A 19,072-nucleotide genomic window follows, 5' to 3' on the forward strand; every position below is an offset into this window, starting at 1 on the left:
ACATCACCTGAGGTCGGGAGTTCAAGACCAGCCTGACCAACATGGAGAAACACTGTTTCTACTAAAAACACAAAATTAGCCGGGCGTGGTGGCTCACACCTCTAATCCCAGCACTTTGGGAGGCCGAGACGGGCAGATCACCTGAGGTCGGGAGTTCAAGACCAGCCTGACCAACATGGAGAAACCCTGTCTCTACTAAAAAATGCAAAATTAGCTGGGCGTGGTGGCGTATGCCTGTAATCCCAGCTACTTGCGAGGCTGAGGCAGGAGGATCGCTTGAGCCCGGGAGGTGGAGGTTGCAGTGAGCTGAGATGGCACCATTGCAGTCCAGCCTGAGTGACACAGGAGACTCCGTCTCAAACAAACAAACAAAAACAACAACAACAAAAAACTCATGACTCCAGGGTCACCCTCTCCCTGGCCCCGTGTCCTCACTCTGCTGTTTCAGCCGTGCCTTGTCGCAGATGGCCGGCCGCAGCTGCAGGTGGGAACCGTCGGGCAGGGCGCAGGCCTGTGCACACACCACCACACCCAGGCACGACTTCTTGAGGATGTGGCCATTGTGGTTGTTGGTGTTGCGCATGGCCCAGCCGCTCAGGTGGCGCTGCGCCTTCTTCTCATCACTGCTGTAGATGAAGCGCACGTAGCCGTCAGGCCACTCTCGGAATTGGTCGAAGAGGGCCAGCTCCTGGAAGAGTGCAGAAGGAAGGGTGGTCAGTTTATCCAGTCCAAACTGCACACATCATGCTCTAAAATTTCTCCAAGCACATTAGGATAAAAACAGGTTTTTTTTTAAATCCAGTAATGTCAAATCCCAAAATGCCACTCTTTCTGTATAAGACTTCCTGACAACCAGGTAATAATTAATGTTTATATAGTGCTTATCTGTTAAATACTGTACATGTATTAATTCATCAAGACTTCAAACTACAGCCAAACAATTTTTTCCAATTTACCGACGAGGACATGGAGGGCAGAGGGGTTAATCAACTTGCCTAAGGTCACATCACACAGGTAGCAAGATCTGGCTCTAGGATTTGCACCCTGGCAGTCCCATTCCAGAGCCTGTACTTCTTACCACTATGTTATATCACTTCTTGGTGTGTTTAAATGTTGAAAACATTTTTAAGTTAAGTATCAAAGTACCAGCAGAAAAAGTGATTGGAATGTTCTATCACTGAAATGCAATTTAACTGGTAAATATTTTTAAGTCAGTGCATTTTCTTCAAAAGCACTTGGCTCTCTATGCCAAACCTGTCAGTCACATTAGCAGTGGCACCCGGAGTAATGTCAGAGAGGAAAGAACAGCTTCCCTCCCTACTCTCAACTTGGCTCTCCAAGTTTAAAAGGTGCTGCAATAAAGGACTTAAGCCATGAGCTTTGGGGTGTGGGTGAGCTTGCCTGGCACCGGACTGCTCCCCAGAGCAATACGGGACTGTCGTTCTCCTCAACAAAGAGCCACATGGCTGAAATAATAAGTTATATCTAAAATACTGAGCATTGCCTCAGTATTCATATTTGGTAGTCTTTGTCAATTTAATGCATTATTTACACTGCAATAAATGTCACTTTTGCATATAAGTTTCACTGAAAAATCGCCCTTTACTGAGCACTGTCTTTTTTCTTTTTTTTGAGATGGAATCTCACTCTGTCACCCAGGCTGGAGTGTAGTAGCATGATCTCAGCTCACTGCAACCTCCGCATCCGGGTTCAAGTGATTCTCCTGCCTCAGCCTCTTGACTACCTGGGACTACAGGTGCATGCCACCATGCCTGGCTATTGTTTGTATTTTTAGTAGAGATGGGGTTTCACCATGTTGGCCAGGATGGTCTTGATCTTCCTGACCTCATGATCCACCCACCTTGGCCTCCCAAATTACTGGGATTACAGGCATAAGCCACCATGCCCGGCCACTAAGCTCTTTCTTTTATGTAATGTTTAGGGCTGCTTTCACACTACAGTGCAGAATTGAATATTTGGAACGGAAACAGTATGACCTGCAAAGCCATATTATGCAATATATATAATTCTCACAACATCTTTGCAAGATGGGCATCTTTACTTTTGTTTACTAAATAAGGAAGTGGAGGTTCAATAGATAAACTTTCACAGTGGCATAGCTGGAATATAAACAGAAGGTGCGTAGCAGCCAGACCCAGTAGCTTTGCTGGCGTAATAAAGGCTCAGAAGAGTGTATCATGGTAGTAAGCCATGTGCATCTCCTCCCCACTCTTGCCACTCAGGAAAATTAGATCAAACATTTGCAAAGCTGAAGTATCCACAGTTGGAAAATTCCAACTTGTGTACATCATTAGTACTGCACATTCTAACAGTAATAAGGTAAATGGCTGATTTTGTTTCCAAAATTACAAAGATATTGTTGAAATCATTATTACTACCATAGGTATTATTTATCTTTTCTGTGAAATATTACAACTGACATAAATTAATACATCAATGTAAGGTAAGTCACAAATGAAATATATAATGATATACTATCAACTCCAAGCTTATATTAAATGCTAATATCTTTGTTTTAAAAGTGAACATTTTAACTTAAGGATCTTAGTAACGAATTGACAATTTTCCAGAAAACAGCATTTCTTTAGCTCTCCCTTAAGGATGTAGACTAGGCCCCCATGCCTCACATGAGCTACTGAGGTAGTGACCCTGGCAATGAAGCCACAGAGACTGTATTTTTAAAATCAGTACAAGAATAGAGGATGTCAAGGATTGGGTTTCATTTGTTCTAAAGTGTTGGCATTTGTGTGTGTGTACACGCACACACATAGACACTGAACCTGATCGTAGACCTGGAGGAGAGTTTGAGATGGTTATCTCACTCGACCACTTGATGACAAGTGAGTAAGTCACCTGAGACTAAGGCAAATTCAGGGACTCTCTCAAGGTCATACAGGTAGTTTAACTCACTCATTCGGTTAGCCAGAGCAGGGCGATGCTAAGTTTCTTCACTTCTCTATGTCCCAGTGTGCCTGGCCCTTTTGAGATATTACACACATGCTTCCTGCTTAACAACCAGTCTCCTAAAAAAAAGTTCATATTTACATGGGAAGTCTGGCAGATGCTTGAGGGATGAACCATAATTACATTATTTGGATGTGACTTTTCTAAAATGCAAGATATGACTGTTTCCTGTGAAGATGTACATGGACAGAAACAGAATGAGATGCACTTGCTGTACTGTGGTCCACTTTCATGAAAATGGTACCATGTGACTCTAAAGTAGGCAGACTTTAAAACAAAGGAGTGGGCCGGGCACGGTGGCTCACACCTGTAATCCCAGCACTTTGGGAGGCTGAGGCGGGTGGATCAGCTGAGGTCAGGAGATCGAGACCAGCCTGACCAACATAGAGAAACCCAATCTCTACTAAAAATACAAAATTAGCTGGACGTGGTGGTGCATGCCTGTGGTCCCAGCTACTTGGGAAGCTGAGGCAAGAGAATCGCTTGAACCTGGGGGATGGAGGTTGCAGTGAGCCGAGATCGTCCGCTTGCACCCCAGCCTAGGCAATAAAAGTTAAACTCCACCTCAAAAAACAAACAAACAACAACAAAAAACCCCAACAAACAAGCAAACAAAAACAAAGGAGTAAAACACCCCTAACCTACTACAAACATATGGATCCAAAAAAGCGCTGACCTCTTTGAGAGGCGACACAATGTTGCAATGAATTGCTATTCATCTGAACAGCTATCAGACACATTTTAGTTGCTGAAAAAATGACACATCTCTTTTATCCCTGTGCCACAACATTGCTGGAAGCCCACACTTGTAAATGGTTGGGAAGCAACTCTCATTCTACACCCTCTATCCCCTACAGCCAGGACTTCAACGTCATTCAATTTTGGCCCAAACCAGTATGACCAATCATAACTGGTCATTCTCTGGAACTGGCTTCAAACCACCCACTTCATTCACCACTTCATCCACCCCAGTCATTCTTTGGACTTGGCTCCAAACCATTTTTGCTTTATCGAAATAAAGCAAAATACAACAATTTCACCCTAAAAGAATGATGATTTGCTTGTCATTAGAGAAGAAGTAAGTTTTGGGTACAGATGGCCTCGTTGGCATGACTATGGGGCCTCCTTCCTCCGAGCAGTTAGGGAGATTTGAACAAATTGCTCCAGTCGGGCTATTTGTTTTAAATTTAGGTCATTAGATTCACTTTACAGTTGTACCTCAGTTTTGCTGCATGAGAAGCAGTGGTATTTACATCTGTTTAGATTTTCTCCTTAGCTTCCTCATGGGTTTAAAGTAAGTGAATAAGGAGAGAGGCACCTGATTTCTACCGTGGTTAAAGGAAAGTGAAAGGACAGGCGTCCCGCTCTCCCCAAGACTGGGAATTCGGAGCCTCATCAACATTTCCTGCTGCTTTCCGTGTGATTTCAGGTAGGCACGAGGAAACTGCTGGGAGAAGACACATTTCTTCTTCTTCTTCTTCTTTTTTTTTTTTTTTGAGACGGAGTTTTGCTCTTGTTGCCCAGGCTGGAGTTCAATGGCGCGATCTTGGCTCACCGCAACCTCCGCCTCCCGGGTTCAAGCGATTCTCCTGCCTCATCCTCCCGAGTAGCTGGGACTATAGGCATACACCACCACGCTCGGCTGATTTTGTATTTTTCGTAGAGTCTCCATGTTGGTTAGGCTGGTCTTGAACTCCCGACCTCAGGTTATCCGCCCGCCTCAGCCTCCCAAAGTGCTGGGATTACAGGCGTAAGCCACAGCGCCCGGCCAAGAAGACACATTTCTAAACCCAACTCAGCCTTTTGTAGAGTCCAGTTCTCTTACTACACTTGAGGGGGCCTCAGAAACCCAGAAATTTTGCGAGTATGTGCGCGCGTGTGTGTGTGTGTGTGTGTGTGTCTATGGTCGGTCCGCAGACTCTTCAAGAACTCGAATGCCATTCTCCCTCCTTCGGATGGACAGCGCCCCGCGTGCCCGCACACACCCGGTTCACTTACCTGAGGCATCTGCGGATCGTTGATGTCCCAGCTGAGCTGCATCCCATAGGAGCACACGCCGACCGCTTCCTGCACCGCGGCCGCCGGCATCTTCCCAACTCGCTGGCGCTTTCCGCCCAGGGTTCTGAAAAATAGAAGAAAAAAGGACCGGTGCGCCAGGTGGATTTTTTTCCTTCTCTTTAAAGAAGAAAGTGGGGTGTGTGAAGGGGAGGGGCAGAGAGAGAGAGAAAGAGAGAGAAGTTGTTTAGAAATCTGGAAGCTGGGGACAATGGTTATGCACCCGGGCGGGGCCCTGTCCTCGGCCGCGGTGCTGAACGGTCTCCACCCGAACCGCAGCATGACCTCTGGCAGCCGCCCCCTCCTTTATAAAGATACACCTCCGGGGGGCTCCGCCCTGTCTCGCCTACTTCGCTAGCGCCCACGCTCCACGGGCCGGTCGCCCCCTCCACCACAGTCCCAGGAACGGAGGTGGAGGTTAAACTCAGCCCTGGAAGCAAAGGGAAACTGCAGCCAGGGGGTGGGGGTGGAGAAGGGAAGTTGGAATGTATCCTTTAAGTTTAAAATTTTATTCTTCTGTTCCTTTCTCTTCTCTTCTCTTTTCTCTTTTTTTTTCTTTTGTCTCACTCTGTTGCCCAGGCTGGAGTGCAGTGGCGCCATCTCGGCTCACTGCAACCTCCGCCTCCCAGGTTCAAGCGATTCTCCTGCCTCAACCTCCCGAGTAGCTGGGATTACAGGTCCGTGTCACCACGCCTGGCTAATTTTTGTATTTTTAGTAGAGACAGGTTTTCGCCATGCGAAACCCTGACCAAGCTGGTCTTGAACTCCTGACCTCAGGTGATCCGCCCGCCTGGGCCTCCCAAAGTGCTGGGATTGCAGGCGTGAGCAACCGCGCCCAGCTTATTTCCCCCCACCCCCAAAACGCAACCAGCTTCCCTGATTTCGTAAAGGGGCTTAGATGGAGGCTTTGGAAGCAGAGGCTTTCCAGAAAAGTCCCCTGAGAGCCAACACGCAATTCCAGGAGAGCGTGGGAACCGTGCGCGGGCCCCTCTGCCGTTCGCGCGCGCCCTAGCCTGAATAACCGCCCCCACACCTCCTAGTTAGGGGTCAGCCTATTTTGGGCATCCACTGCCCGCTCTTCCCCTAGCTATTGTGCCTGTCTCGGAGTCTTCGCTCCGCTGTTTGGGATGTGCGAGGGGGCGCCAAGCCTCCGCGTATGCTCGAGAGCCCAGGCGCCTTCACGCGCCCGGGGACTTCGGAGGGACCTGGCCCTGCAGTAACGGAGTCCTACAAAGTGAACCCGGAGGAGGTGGGGGGGAAATGAGCCCGGGGTAGGTGGGAGCCTGGGGAAGGAGGGAAAGGGGAGAGGGAACAAATCCCGAAGAACTCCTCGCTTTCTCCACTGCTTTGGCTCCCTCTGGGTCTCAGCTTCCTTATCTGTTTTATCTGTTAAATAAGAGGTTGTGGTTCGGCGAGCTCTCAGTTGCCACCCACCCGAACACAACCCTTTTTTTTTTGAGACAGAGTTTCACTCTGTCGCCCGGGCTGGAGTGCAGTGGTGCAATCTCGGCTCACTGCAACCTCCGCCTCCCAGCTTCAAACGATTCTCCTGCCTCAGCCTCCCGAGTAGCTGGGACTACAGGCACGCGCCACCGCGACCAGCTAATTTTATATTTTTAGTAGAGACAGGGTTTCACCAAATTGGCCAGGATGGTCTCGATCTCTTGACCTCATGATCCACCTGCCTCGGCCTCTCAAAGTGCTGGGATTACAGGCGTGAGCCACCGCGCTCGGCCCACAACTCTTAAAAAAACAAACAAACAAACAAACAAAAAAAAACTTTACTGATATAGTCTTGGAAATATCACGACGAAATCGTCTTTACTCCATTACAGTCTGGGGAGGCTTTGGGGGACTAGAGAATCGCGGTGGTGCGGGGGTGCGCAGGACAATGTGGGTTCTCCGGGGCTGGGACGAAACCTTCTTCATCTGAGCAGCCGACTCGCCCAGGGCTACTCGGGCACCTGGAGACCCTCAGTATAAAAACAAACGAACAAACAAATAAACAAAAAAACGATTGAGGTGACTAAAATCACTCTTTGACTACCCCAAGGCCGGATTCTGGGCGGCCAGGGAAAAGGGCTTCTGGAATTTACTCCCCGCGCCGTTGTTTTGCAGCTGCACGCTTCCATTCCCAGCCCTAGCCAGAGAAGAGGAGCCAACTCCTCACGGCGGATCCCTTGATAGAGGAGGATGAACCGAATCCGTGACCCTCCAGACCCGGGAAGCGACGCGCCCTAGACCTTGGCACCGCAAAGCCAGTGCTGGGCACACGGACGGGTGCTGCGCGGGACTCGGCCGGGAGGGCGCCCATGCCAACGCCTCTTGCAGGATTAGTGCCTTCAGTTGGCAAAGGGAGGATAAAGGAAGAGCGAAACAACCTCAGGAAGCTAAGGGTGGTCCACGCTCCTTGTCCTTTTACTTCCCCAGCCAAAGGCACAGCGAGGCTTGCTTAGAAAAGTCGATCCCGCGATTGGGCGCAGTGGCTCATGCCTGTAATCCCAGCACTTTGAGAGGCCGAAACGGGAGGATCGCTTGAGCCCAGGAGTGCAAGACCAGCCTGAGCAACATGGCGAAACCCTCTCTTCCAAAATAAAATTAAAAAAAAAAAAAAAAAAAAAAAAAAAAAAAAAAAACCAGGCATGGTGGCGTGTGCCTGTAGTCCCAGCTACTTGGGAGGCTGAGGCGGGAGGATCGCCTGAATCCAGGAGGCAGTGGTTGCAGTGACCTGAGATAGCGCCGATGCGCTCCAGCCTGGGCGACAGAACGAGACCCTGTCTCAAAAAAAAAAAAAAAAAAAAAAGAAAGAGAGGAAGGAAGCAAGGAAGGAGAAAGAAAAGAAAAGAAAAGAAAAAAGAAAAAGGATCCCAGTCGGTCAGAGAAGCCTGCCAGTGGCAGCGGACCAGCGAACTCTGTTGGGGAGAAAGGCCAACTTTGAGCAGTTCCTCACGATTTTTTCCTCCTTTGTCTTCAAGCTGGGGTCCTCCTCCCAAGCAAAGCCGAAGGGTCCTAGCAGAAGAAAGTGATTTGTTCATTCCCAGCCTCCTTTTTCCCGAAGTTCTCCCCTCCTAAAAGGTCCTGTCAGTCAGGGTATCTGATTAAAATCACTCTCAAATGGTCACCACTAAGGTCTAGTTGGGAACGAAGAGATGTGTCTACTTTTCACCCACGAGTTTCATTCACAGATTTTCATCTTATTAACTGACTGCCAAAGTCCCCGCAACTCCTGTTGATTCAGTTGCTTTTCGTGTTGTTTGTTTTGTCTTCCGAAATCGAATGGAAATTTATTGATCATCCATTTTAAAATATATTATTTCATTAAATGTTGTAGTTTAAGATAACTTATCCTTTCAAATGTTCTAAAAATAACTTTAAAATGGTGACTTAAAGTTACCTCTGAAAATGCATAGAAATTAATTTTTGGTCTTATTGCAGTGCTAGAATAGTTCTTGTCTCTGTGCTTTTGGAATGTTCCTAGAGAGACCTGACCCGTCAAAAACATAAGTAAATAAAACTTTTTATGTTAAAGGCAAATCAATTAATTTCTAAAGGGATTCTGGTATCCAAAGAAATGTCATAGAGCGTCTACTATATTTAGTTTGAGAAGAATTAGAATACGCATTTCAAGTTGCCATAAATTATATTTGGACAAAACATGTGAGTAAAAAAAGCTAATCAAAGTAAAAAAATAAATAAACAGATAAAAGGTATTTTGCCTATTCTGTTATTTTTAATTTCTCTTTAAGATTTGAATGCATTGCACCATAGACTTTGGAAGGATATGTTTTTCCCCAAAATCCTGAAAATAATAGATGATGAAGTTTTCTATCTAATATTATGAAAACTCTATTTTTTAAATATTCTCTTAAAATTCATTTAAACTGTAGTATTTTGTTTATTGCTTCTTATTGTTCTTTATTTCTTTCTTGCCCTGGTATTATATTTGTATTGACTCACAATAGCTTATACTCACAGCTGTTCCTGTCTTGATTACTGGTTTAATATTATAAAAGTCCATTCATTGAAAAGGAAAAAAACATGCGTTTGAATTTCCTTGGTTTAGATTAAAATAGGTAAATTAATGTAAGAATGTTTACATTATACTTGCCAGAAAATGGATATGACAGGCTTTGACATAAACATTGTTTTGAACGGACTAGAAGTGTGTGCAAGTCCTGGGCTAACAGGGGTTCTGGTTATGTTATGTTTTGCTTTGGTGTAGACAAATATCTTCTGTACATATTATGACATGAAATACTCACAGGTCTAGTTATAATACAAGTTGATTTTTACACAAAGAATGTTTGGATTGGAGGGGTCTTTTTTTTGTTTTTGTGGGAAACTCCAGTCCAATTTAGTTTTGTCACCGTGTTCACACAACTGGCCACCTACCCGAATCAGCCTAGCCATTGGTACGCATACTTGTCGGTTAAAGGAAATAGGCAAACAAACAAAAACGAAAAACTATTTGCTTTGATTAAAAAAAAAAATTCCCCTTCCTCCCCACCACAGTACTTAAAAAACAACAACCAAACACACTTTTTGTGTGTGTGAAATCAGGAATGTATTAATAGTATCGGTACAAGTCTGGTTACCATAGGAAAGGGTTCGGCTTCTGTCTACACACATCAATGGACCAAAAACTGCTCCTCTGGCTTTTTTTTTTTTTTTTTTTGAGACGGAGTCTCACTCTGTCCCCCAGGCTGGAGTGCAGTGGCGCGATCTCGACTCACTGCAACCTCCGCCTCCCGGGTTCAAGTGATTTCTCCTGCCTCAGCCTCCCCAGCAGCTAGGATTACAGGCACATGCCACCGCGCCCGGCTAATCTTTTGTATTTTTAGTAGAGACAAGGTTTCACCATGTTGACCAGACTGGTCTTTAACTCCTGACCTCAAGTGATCCACCCGCCTCGGCCACCCAAAGTGCTGGGATTACAGGCGCGAGCCACCGCGCTCGGCCGCTCCTCTGGCTTTTTAAGGCGGGGCGAAAAGTTGGAACAGCTACCAAAAAGCGAACGCCTATCTGTTTGGAATTTTGCAAATAAGGAACGTTTAAACGACATAGTTCACATCCTTTGAGTGCTGGCTTTCTCTTAAAAGGTGTGTGCGTGCGCCCAGGTGGCTTGGCCTGTGTGCGCTAGTTACTTGCACGCGCTTCTTGAGTCTCAACACACAGAGCTCTAGTAAACTTCAGGGGGCGGATTCGTCAATTACAGTTGCGGAAGAAGACTCGACTCCAACAGCGGTCCGCCACCAGGGGTCTTGCCGCAGCGCCCCCAGCGGGCGGGGGTCTTTGTTGGGGAAGCCGCAGAGGGCAGACTGAGCGCAGCAAAGCTGAGCAGCGGGCTGCTTCAGGACCGAAGCCTCGTTATGCAAGCGGTGAGTGACCCCCGGAGGGCCCGGACCTTCTGTCCACAGTCCGAGGGCGCACGAGGGCGCGGGGTCCCTGGGGCTCAGGCTCTGCCGCCCTGAGGTGTTCGCTCAGAGACCGGGCGCTGGGCACAGTTCCCCCCCCACCTTCTTGGGTTTGCTCGGAGTGTACTGGCAGCTTGCAGGGAGATGAGGCAGAATAGAAACCTCGGATCTCTAGCTAAATAGCGCTCAGGGAAAGGGGAACCGGAGAATTCGTGTTCGGAAAGCAATGAGACAGTTCTTTTCTAGTTGCTTTGCGTATTTTCCTAGCCTGTTTTTCAGCCCTCTTTCCACCTTGCTGCGTAGAAACTGCAGTAGCGTTAAGCAGCCCCAAGTGCTGGGACTTCATTTAACCGAACGACAAAGGACAGCCCCTAAGATAAAGCTACAATTATTACTTATCAATAAATAATAAAAACACATGGAGTTTGAGCCCACCCAGGGACTCCAAAAACAACAAACAAAAACCACTTGGGGCGTGTTTCTGACATTATTCTGCCTGGGCTCCCGGTGGTAGAAATTCTGTTTTAATTGGTCTACGGTGGGCCGGTAGTTTGTTAGTTAGTGAGGACCCCAGGTGTTTCTGATAGTCAGGGGTAACTGCTTGCCTAGATCCAGGAACTCACTCTTGTTCTCCGTAAAATCCATCTGTCATCTGGCGCCATCTTCCCAGCCATGGGAAACAGATTTGGGACACAAACCTTTCTAACATCAAACTACGCTTAAATTCAGAGCACTTAAGCATAACCTCCTCACCCTCTCCATCCCTCTTACATTGAAAGCTGCCGTTCACTGAGCCATATTTATGTGCCAGGAACTATGCTAAGAACATTACAAACATTCTCTCAGTCAGTCCTCACTCCAATCCTTCCATGTAAGTGTTATCATCTTGGGTGTGTTTTTTTTTTTTTTTTTTTTTTTTTTTTGAGACGGAGTCTCATTCTGTCGCCCAGGCTGGAGTGCAGTGGCGTGATCTTGGCTCACTGCAACCTCCGCCTCCCGGGTTCAAGCAATTCTTCTACCTCAGCCTCCCGAGTAGCTGAGACTACAGGCGCGCGCCACCACGCTGGGGTAATTTTTGTATTTTTGGTAGAGACGGGGTTTCACCGTGTTGGCCAGGGTGGTCTCTATCTCTTGACCTCATGATCTGCCCGCTTCGGCCTCCCAAAGTGCTGAGATTACAGGCGTGAGCCACAGCGCCCGGCTATCGTCATGTTTTTTAAATGAGGAGACTGAAGCTCAGAGAATCTAACGATCTTTTCTGCCTAAACCATCCCACTTTCTGATTTTCCTGTCAAGTTCCTACCCACAAAAGCTGCCACATGATCTTCACAGAAGGGGGATACCTTTCTGTGCACTAGAGTGGCTCCAGAAATTCCAGAAACAGGAAGCGTTTCTTTGGAATTTGCAGAGTACTGACCACCAAGGCCAGAGAAGGTTGAAAGGAGGTAGAAATAAAAATACGCAGAGCATCTCTGCATACGAATTGAACTGAAGGAGAGATAGGGCCGTGTCTATGGAGAAAAGAGGTAAAGAAGCTTAACATAAAGGCTCCTGGGAATATTTTCTTTGGGATGGGAAGTATTTCCCACTAATTCAGAATTTGTTGGCAAAACTTAGAAATTATAGATACATAGCACAATGTTTATTTGATGTCAGTTTGTGCTATGAATTAACACCCCCCCCTTTTTTTTTTTTTGATATGGAGTCTCTCTGTCACCCAGGCTGGAGCATGGTGGCTCGATCTCAGCTCACTGCAACCTCCACCTCCCGGGTTCAAGTGGTTCTCCTTCCTCAGCCTTACGAGTAGCTGGGACTGCAGTCACGCACCACCGCGCCCAGCTAACTTTTGTATTTTTTAGTAGAGACGGGTTTCACCATATTGGACAGGCTGGTCTCAAACTCCTGACCTCATGATACGCCCACCTCGGCCTCCCAAAGTGCTGTGGGATTACAGGCGTGAGCCACTGCGCCTGGCCTAACACCCAATTTTAATTGTAGCTTTAGCTGTTCCTCCTATCTCACTTTTGCCTCTACTCAATTATCTACTAACACAGTGGTTCTTTTTCTTTGCCTTTATCATTTATTTGTAACTGACACATGTATTGACACATAATAATTTCACATGTTAATTGGGTGTAGTGTGATATTTCCATATGTGTATACAATGTGTAATGATCAAATCAGGGTAATTATGCATATCCATCACCTCAAATATTTATTTCTTTGTGTTGGGAATGTTCAAAATCTACTCGTTTAGCTATTTGAAAATATACAAGAAGTTGTTCATTATAGTCACCCTGCAGTACTATCTTACTCTAAAACTCACTCCTTCCAGCTAGCTGTAATTTTGTGTCCATTAACTAACCTCTGCCTATCTCACTTCCCCTTTTCTAGTGACCACTATTCTCTCTACTTCTATGAGATCAGCCTTTTTTTTTTTTTTTTTTTTTTTTTTGAGATGGAGTTTCACTCTTGCTTCCTCAGCTGGAGTGCAATGGTGCAACCTTAGCTCATTGCAACCTCTACCTCCCAGGTTCAAGCGATTCTCTTGCCTCAGCCTCCCCAGTAGCTGGGATTACAGGCATGCGCCACCATGCCCGGATAATTTTGTATTTTTAGTAGAGACAGGGTTTTGTCATGTTGGCCAGGCTGGTCTCCAACTCCTGACCTTAGGTGATCCACCCACCTCGGCCACCCACAGTGCTGAGATTACAGGCATGAGCCGCTGCACCCGGCTGAGATCAGCTTTTTTAGCCTCTACATGTGATCAAGAACATGCAGTGTGTCTGTCTGTGCCCCACTTATTTCACTTAGCATAATGTCCTCCAGGCTTATGCATGTTACCATGAATGACAAGATTTTGTTCTTTTTTCTGGCTGAAAAGTATTCCGCTGGGTGAATATACCACATTTTCTTTATCCATTCATCCGCTGATGGACACTAAAGTTGATTCCTTATCTTGGCTATTATGAATAGCGCTGCAGTAAACATGGGAGTGCAGATATGCCTTTGACATACTGATTTCTTTTCTTTTGGATGTATCTCCAGGAGTGGGATTGCTGGATTTATGATAGTTTTTTGAGGAACCTCCATACTGTTTTCCATATTGTCTATACTAATTTACATTCCTACCAACAGTGTACAAGAGTTCCTCTTTTTCCATATCCTTGCCAGCATTTGTTGTTTTTTGTCTTGATAATGGCCATTCTAACTGGGGTAAGATAATATCTCATTTTGGTTTTTATTTGCATTTTCCAATGATTAGTGATGTTGAGTATTTTTTCATATACCTGTTGGTCATTCATATACCTGTATGTCATTTCATATACCTGTATGTCTTCTTTGGAGAGATGTCTATTTAGCTTATTTACCCATTTTTAATTGGATTGGTTATTTTGCTGTTGAGGTGTTTTGAGTTCCCTGTATATTCTGGATATTAATGCCTTGTTGGATGCATAGTTTGCAAATATATTCTCCCATTCTGCTGGTTGTCTCTTCACTGTATTATTTCCCTTTCTGTAAGAAGCTTTTTGGTCTGTATAATTTCATTTGTCTATTTTTGCTTTCATTGCCTGTGATTTTGAGGTCTTCTCCATAAAATCTTTGCCCAGACCAATGTCCTAAAGTGTTTCCCCTATATTTTCTTCTGGTAGTTTGGAATCTTAAGTGTAGGTTTTGAGTTGATTTTGAGTTGATTTTTGTATATGGTGAGACATGTAATCTGGTTTCATTCTTTCACATATAAATATCCAGTTTTCCCAGCGCCAGTTATTGAAGAGATTGTCTTTTCCCCGTGAATGTTCTTGACACCTTTGTCAAAAATCAATTGGCTATAAAGAAGTAGATTTATTTTGGATTTACCTATTCTGTTCCATTAGTCTATGTATGTGTCTGTTTTTATGCCAGTACCATGCTGTTTTGTTCTTATAACTTTGTAGTATATTTTGAAGTCGGGTACTATGATGCCTTCAAGACACTTTTATTTAACTTTATTTTACAAGCTCTCATTCTGAAAATTGTTTATTAGTTCAAAGCCTTTTACTTCTACTTTATAATCATCATTATAGAGTTTGTTTATTTTGTATGATTATTTATTCAAATGATGTTTGCTTTGCTTCTTCTGATAGTTTGTACTGTATTTGTCTTAGACCATGCTAAAGAAGGTTGGATAAAGTTTTTTTTTTTTTCTAAGTACAATTTTACTTAGACCTATAATATGAGCAAATAAAAATTTCTGTTCAGGAAAACAATATAAACCTTTAATGTTTTTTTTTTGCTTTATGTTTAAAACTTGAAATGCATTTCTTTGAAATAAAAATTGTTTTAAAAACATATTTTTATTCTACACAGAAAAACAAAGATCCTTCACAGCCTATTAAGGAAGATAGGACTGGGAAGGCCCAGGATGATGCTTTCTGGGTAAAGATCAAGTTTCTTTTATAATCTCTGTGTGTATGTGTGTGTGTATCAGTGTATGTATTCTTTCTAGTTCTGTGTTCCCTGGGTCATTAGCAAACTTGTTCCTCCATTTGCTCAAATCAGAAGCAGAGAAATCTTTATTTCTTCTCCTTCCCTAATCTCTCACGTCCAATTTATTACTATATCTAGTCAATTTACCGTTAGCTGTCTTACCAATATCCTAAACTATCTTGTGCCCTGTGCTATTCTAAATGTAGATAGATAATACTGAACAAACTAGAAACAACTTCTACCTTTATGGAGCTTATGGACTGGCAGAGAGCCAAAGAAAGCGGGAAGAAAAAGAACAGGGTAATGAGACGGGGAATAATTGGGAGTGTTGAGGAGGCACCTGTTCTACTTCAGATAAGGTGGTCCTGGAAGAGCTACCTGAAAAAGTGATGCTTAAGCTGTGATCTGAGTGGAGCCAGCCATGTGGAAAGTGGTGGGGTGAAGTTGCCCAGGCCTAGAACAGCCAATTCAAAGGCCCTGAGGCAAGGAAGAGCTTGACTTATCCTGGAATTCATTAGCAGGGAAGTCAGACTGTCAGAGATCAGATCATGCCGCGTTCTGCGGACTAAAGCAAAGGACTTGGAATTTTGAATGCAGAGGAAGCCATGGCAAAGTTTTGTTTTGTTTTAACGGGATCTCACTCTGTCACCCCAGCTGGAGTGCAGTAGTACAGAATCATGGCTCACTGCAGCCTTGACCTCCTGGGCTCACGTGAGCCTCCTGCCTCAGCCTTCTGAGTAGCTGTGACTACAGGCATGAACCACCACACCTGGCTAGTTTTTCATTTTTTGTAGAGACTGGGTCTCAATATATTGCCCAGGCTGATGTCAAACTTCTGGGCTTAAGCGATCCTCTTGCCTTGGCCTCCTAAAGTGCTGGGATTACAGGCGTGAGCCCTGCACCTGGCAACGGCAGAGTTTTAAGCAGGTAAAAGGGAGTGAATTTCAGCTGAGCGATCTCACGTAAGTTTGTAACCTTTCCTATCCTTGCTACTTCTATCCTGAGATAAAGAACCCAACCTCTCAGGACCGTGGTGAGGATTAAATAATAACATCTGCAGAACACTTAACACACTTGGCACAAAAAAGGATAACTTAAGAAAACATTCTGTTTAAATGGAATAATTTTAAATGCCGTTTTCCCTTTTAATTCAGTACTAAGAATAAGTGGAGTTTTGGGCTGTATCTAGTCAATTGCTTCCTTATGAAAATAGTGTTGTATATTATAATTTAACCTGTAGGATTTTTTTAAAGATAAAAAAATCTTTTATAGTTTAAATGTTTAAGGAAATGTCTGTTATTCAAGTATATATATTTATATATATATATATATTTTTTTTTGAGACGGAGTTTTGCTCTTGTTGCACAGGCTGGAGTGCAATGGCGTGATCTCGACTCACCGCAACCTCTGTCCCAGGTTCAAGCGATTCTCCTGCCTCAGCGTCCCAAGTAGCTGGGATTATAGGCATGCGCCACCACATCTGGCTAATTTTGTATTTTTAGTAGAGATGGGGTTGCTCCATGTTGGTCAGGCTGGTCTCGAACTCCTGACCTCAGGTGATTTGCCTGCCTTTGCCTCCCAAAGTGCTGAGATTACAGGCGTGCGCCACTGTGCCTGGCCCTTCAAGTATATGTATGTAGAAGCATATCTTAGCTAATGTGCTGGCAGAAAAGATGAATTTCATTCGTTATGGTCAATTTGCATGCTTATCTGTAATTATTAGTATTATTTTTCTTCCTTCTATTATGATCATTTATGTCACTTAGTGAGTGATCATAGGCTTGAAATTTTTAGTGTTTTAGAATTCCCAACATTGCTGAGGATCTTCACCTAATGATATCTGAAACTCGAGTATTGTTTTCCTCGGGTCAGTGTTTCCCAGACTTTTGCATGCACGAGAATCACGTGAAAGGCTCTGCCCTGAGTCTGAGTGCTAAGAAGTCCCCAGGTGATGCCAACGCTGCTGGTGGTCTAGGAACCGCATTTTGGGAACTCTTGTCTTAAGCCAACAGAAACATCAATCATTTGTGAAATGATTGTTTACTATTCAAGATAGAGATCTCCATTCTATATTTACCCTATATTATTTCACACTGAATTCTTATTGATAATGGTATCAGTTAGAAATATTACTATAAAACAAATGTTCTTGGGGAAAAAGTAATTTGCAAACTATCATCTTTCCAGCTTCAATCACTTATTACGGATGCATTCCATGATAAAGGATTTCAGAAAATAAAAGAATACTTTGAACAGAAAGAGAGCCACTTTCCTCAAAAATATAATCGTCTTCTATTATACCGTCTTGACAGATCAATAAATAAGGCAAGTTGGTTTGCTTTGTGACCAAAATATGAATGTATAATTATTTAAAAGTGTTTTAACTTAGTGTGGTTTATACCTAGGAACTAGATAAAAATGAATTTCAGTCTGTGTCACTGTTGCTGAAATGTATTCAGCGATTCTTCATAGATGGGCTGAAAGAAGATGAACCTTTGCTAATTCGGCAGGGGCTGATCCCAAAGATAAGTGTCCTATTTTAATTTTATATGGCTTTGGGTAACTTAGAGAACTTAGGTGGATTTAGTTGTCTAGTTAAGTTTGGTGTTTTCTGTTCCTTTGAAATCCAGTTTGAAAAGAAATTGATATCCATCCTTATTGCTTATATCTAACCAAAAATTAAATTCAACATACATTTCCTGATGTACCTGCTATGCGGGGCACTTTGGGAGTGTACAGGATCGAGTCAGACACAACCACTCCCCTTGATGAGCCTATGCAGTAATTATTATTTTAAATTATTATAGTGAATTTGGGGGGGAATGAGTAGGAGTAGGCTCTAGAACTATTTTAATAGACTTTATTAACAAGATTAGACCTAGAAAAATGATCATCAAAAACTTTCTTTGCCCTTGTAACACCTCACTTTTCCCATTTTCTAAACCTTGGATGAATCTGAAAAAACAAATAGCAAAAACATTTTTGCTTATTCAAAGTTACCCAAATTATCAACTTTTATTCTTTTAAAAATAATAACCAAGAGATAACACAGTGAGTGCCTTTATAACGGCATCAGGAAATAAAGCAGAATCTGCAGCATCTCTTGCTGCAGTTCCCCTCTTTTAATGGTGAGGTTTTTGCAGCCCAGAGACAAATTTGTTTATTGGTGAGGAGATGTGGGGAAGAAGTAGGGTGGAAGGATCATCTGGCTACTAATAATGTCTTTGATTTACCCCTTGACCTCTAGTACCAGAAGTTTATTAAGGTCAGATTGGGCCAAGATCTGTCTTTGCCCTTTGTTACTCTAAAATGCATCTAATTATGAAGCTACCCCCTCAGGAGAGAAAGCAAATTCCAGGCTTTCCCAGACTCCTCTCAGGGACTTTAAAAGTGTTTGCAGGGGGAATTAAAGACTGTGCTTATGCAAACCGTATACATTTCATTTTGCATGTAACCCCACTTGACCTGCTGATACACTAACTTATGCAGATAACAGGAAGCAGGGGAAAGGAGGTAAAAATCTCAAAGGAAATGAAGCAGAGATGTCCTAAGTGTACCTTGGAACCCTAAGCTGACCTTTTGGGGTATGAATAGGAATTCTTCTGCGCAGAGGGGTGCCTCCTTGGCCAGTTGCCATGAGAGCACACCTGAACAAAGGGGCACGAGAGCCTTTATTCCTGACGCAAGTCCTGCCCCTGTACCCTTTCCCCATTGGCCGGGGTCGGGTCGTACAATCTAAACTAATTCCGGTTAGCTAAACATTTGCTTTTTTTTTTTTTTTTTTAGCTAGGGTGGGCACGTAAAAGAAAGTGGAGAGGAAGGGGAAGGAGTGTCTGTAATGAGCTAGAAAGTTAGTCCTCTTTTCAAATAAGGAAAGGAACGTGAGCTGGTACTGATAACACTTGGTACTGTGGCGTGCCTGGGCATCTAACAAAGGCAAAAAGGAGAAAGAAGGAGAAAAAAAAGGGGGGGGGGGTACTATGAATTAGAGAATAAAAGATTGATCAGATTATTTGAAGAGAAACCTCATCATATTCCACATCTCAAACTCCCAACGTCAGATGATTCACCTGCCTCAGCCCCCCAAAGTGCTGGGATTACAGGCGTGAGCTACCACGCCTGGCCAACTCTATACTTCTAAAGACAAT

At 44.1% G+C, this 19,072-nt stretch overlaps 2 protein-coding genes across 3 annotated transcripts in view; one reads left to right on the plus strand and one right to left on the minus strand.

Annotated features, from left to right (window-relative positions):
• The window catches only part of GCM2 (glial cells missing transcription factor 2), a 9,031-nt gene extending 3,642 nt beyond the window's left edge, over positions 1 to 5,389 (minus strand). Inside the window, exons 1-2 of the mRNA XM_032141089.2 lie at positions 4,984 to 5,389; positions 436 to 688 (exon numbers count right to left, since the gene is read on the minus strand). Coding sequence (XP_031996980.1) covers positions 436 to 688; positions 4,984 to 5,322 — 592 coding nt within the window. The 5' untranslated portion in view covers positions 5,323 to 5,389. The remainder of the gene's footprint in view (positions 1 to 435; positions 689 to 4,983) is intronic.
• A 4,945-nt stretch (positions 5,390 to 10,334) lies between these two features.
• SYCP2L (synaptonemal complex protein 2 like) overlaps positions 10,335 to 19,072 on the plus strand; it is an 85,080-nt gene continuing 76,342 nt past the window's right edge. The window contains exons 1-4 of one of the 2 annotated variants that reach the window (XM_032141098.2): positions 10,335 to 10,418; positions 14,805 to 14,873; positions 17,112 to 17,249; positions 17,330 to 17,453. In XM_032141098.2, the coding sequence (XP_031996989.1) occupies positions 10,410 to 10,418; positions 14,805 to 14,873; positions 17,112 to 17,249; positions 17,330 to 17,453 (340 nt within the window). In that variant the 5' untranslated portion in view covers positions 10,335 to 10,409. The remainder of the gene's footprint in view (positions 10,419 to 14,804; positions 14,874 to 17,111; positions 17,250 to 17,329; positions 17,454 to 19,072) is intronic. The other variant, XM_058432622.1, reaches the window with a different exon arrangement.

This window comes from Hylobates moloch, unplaced genomic scaffold (assembly GCF_009828535.3).
Source record: "Hylobates moloch isolate HMO894 unplaced genomic scaffold, HMol_V3 SCAFFOLD_20, whole genome shotgun sequence".
In the NCBI taxonomy this organism is placed as follows: Eukaryota; Metazoa; Chordata; class Mammalia; order Primates; family Hylobatidae; genus Hylobates; species Hylobates moloch.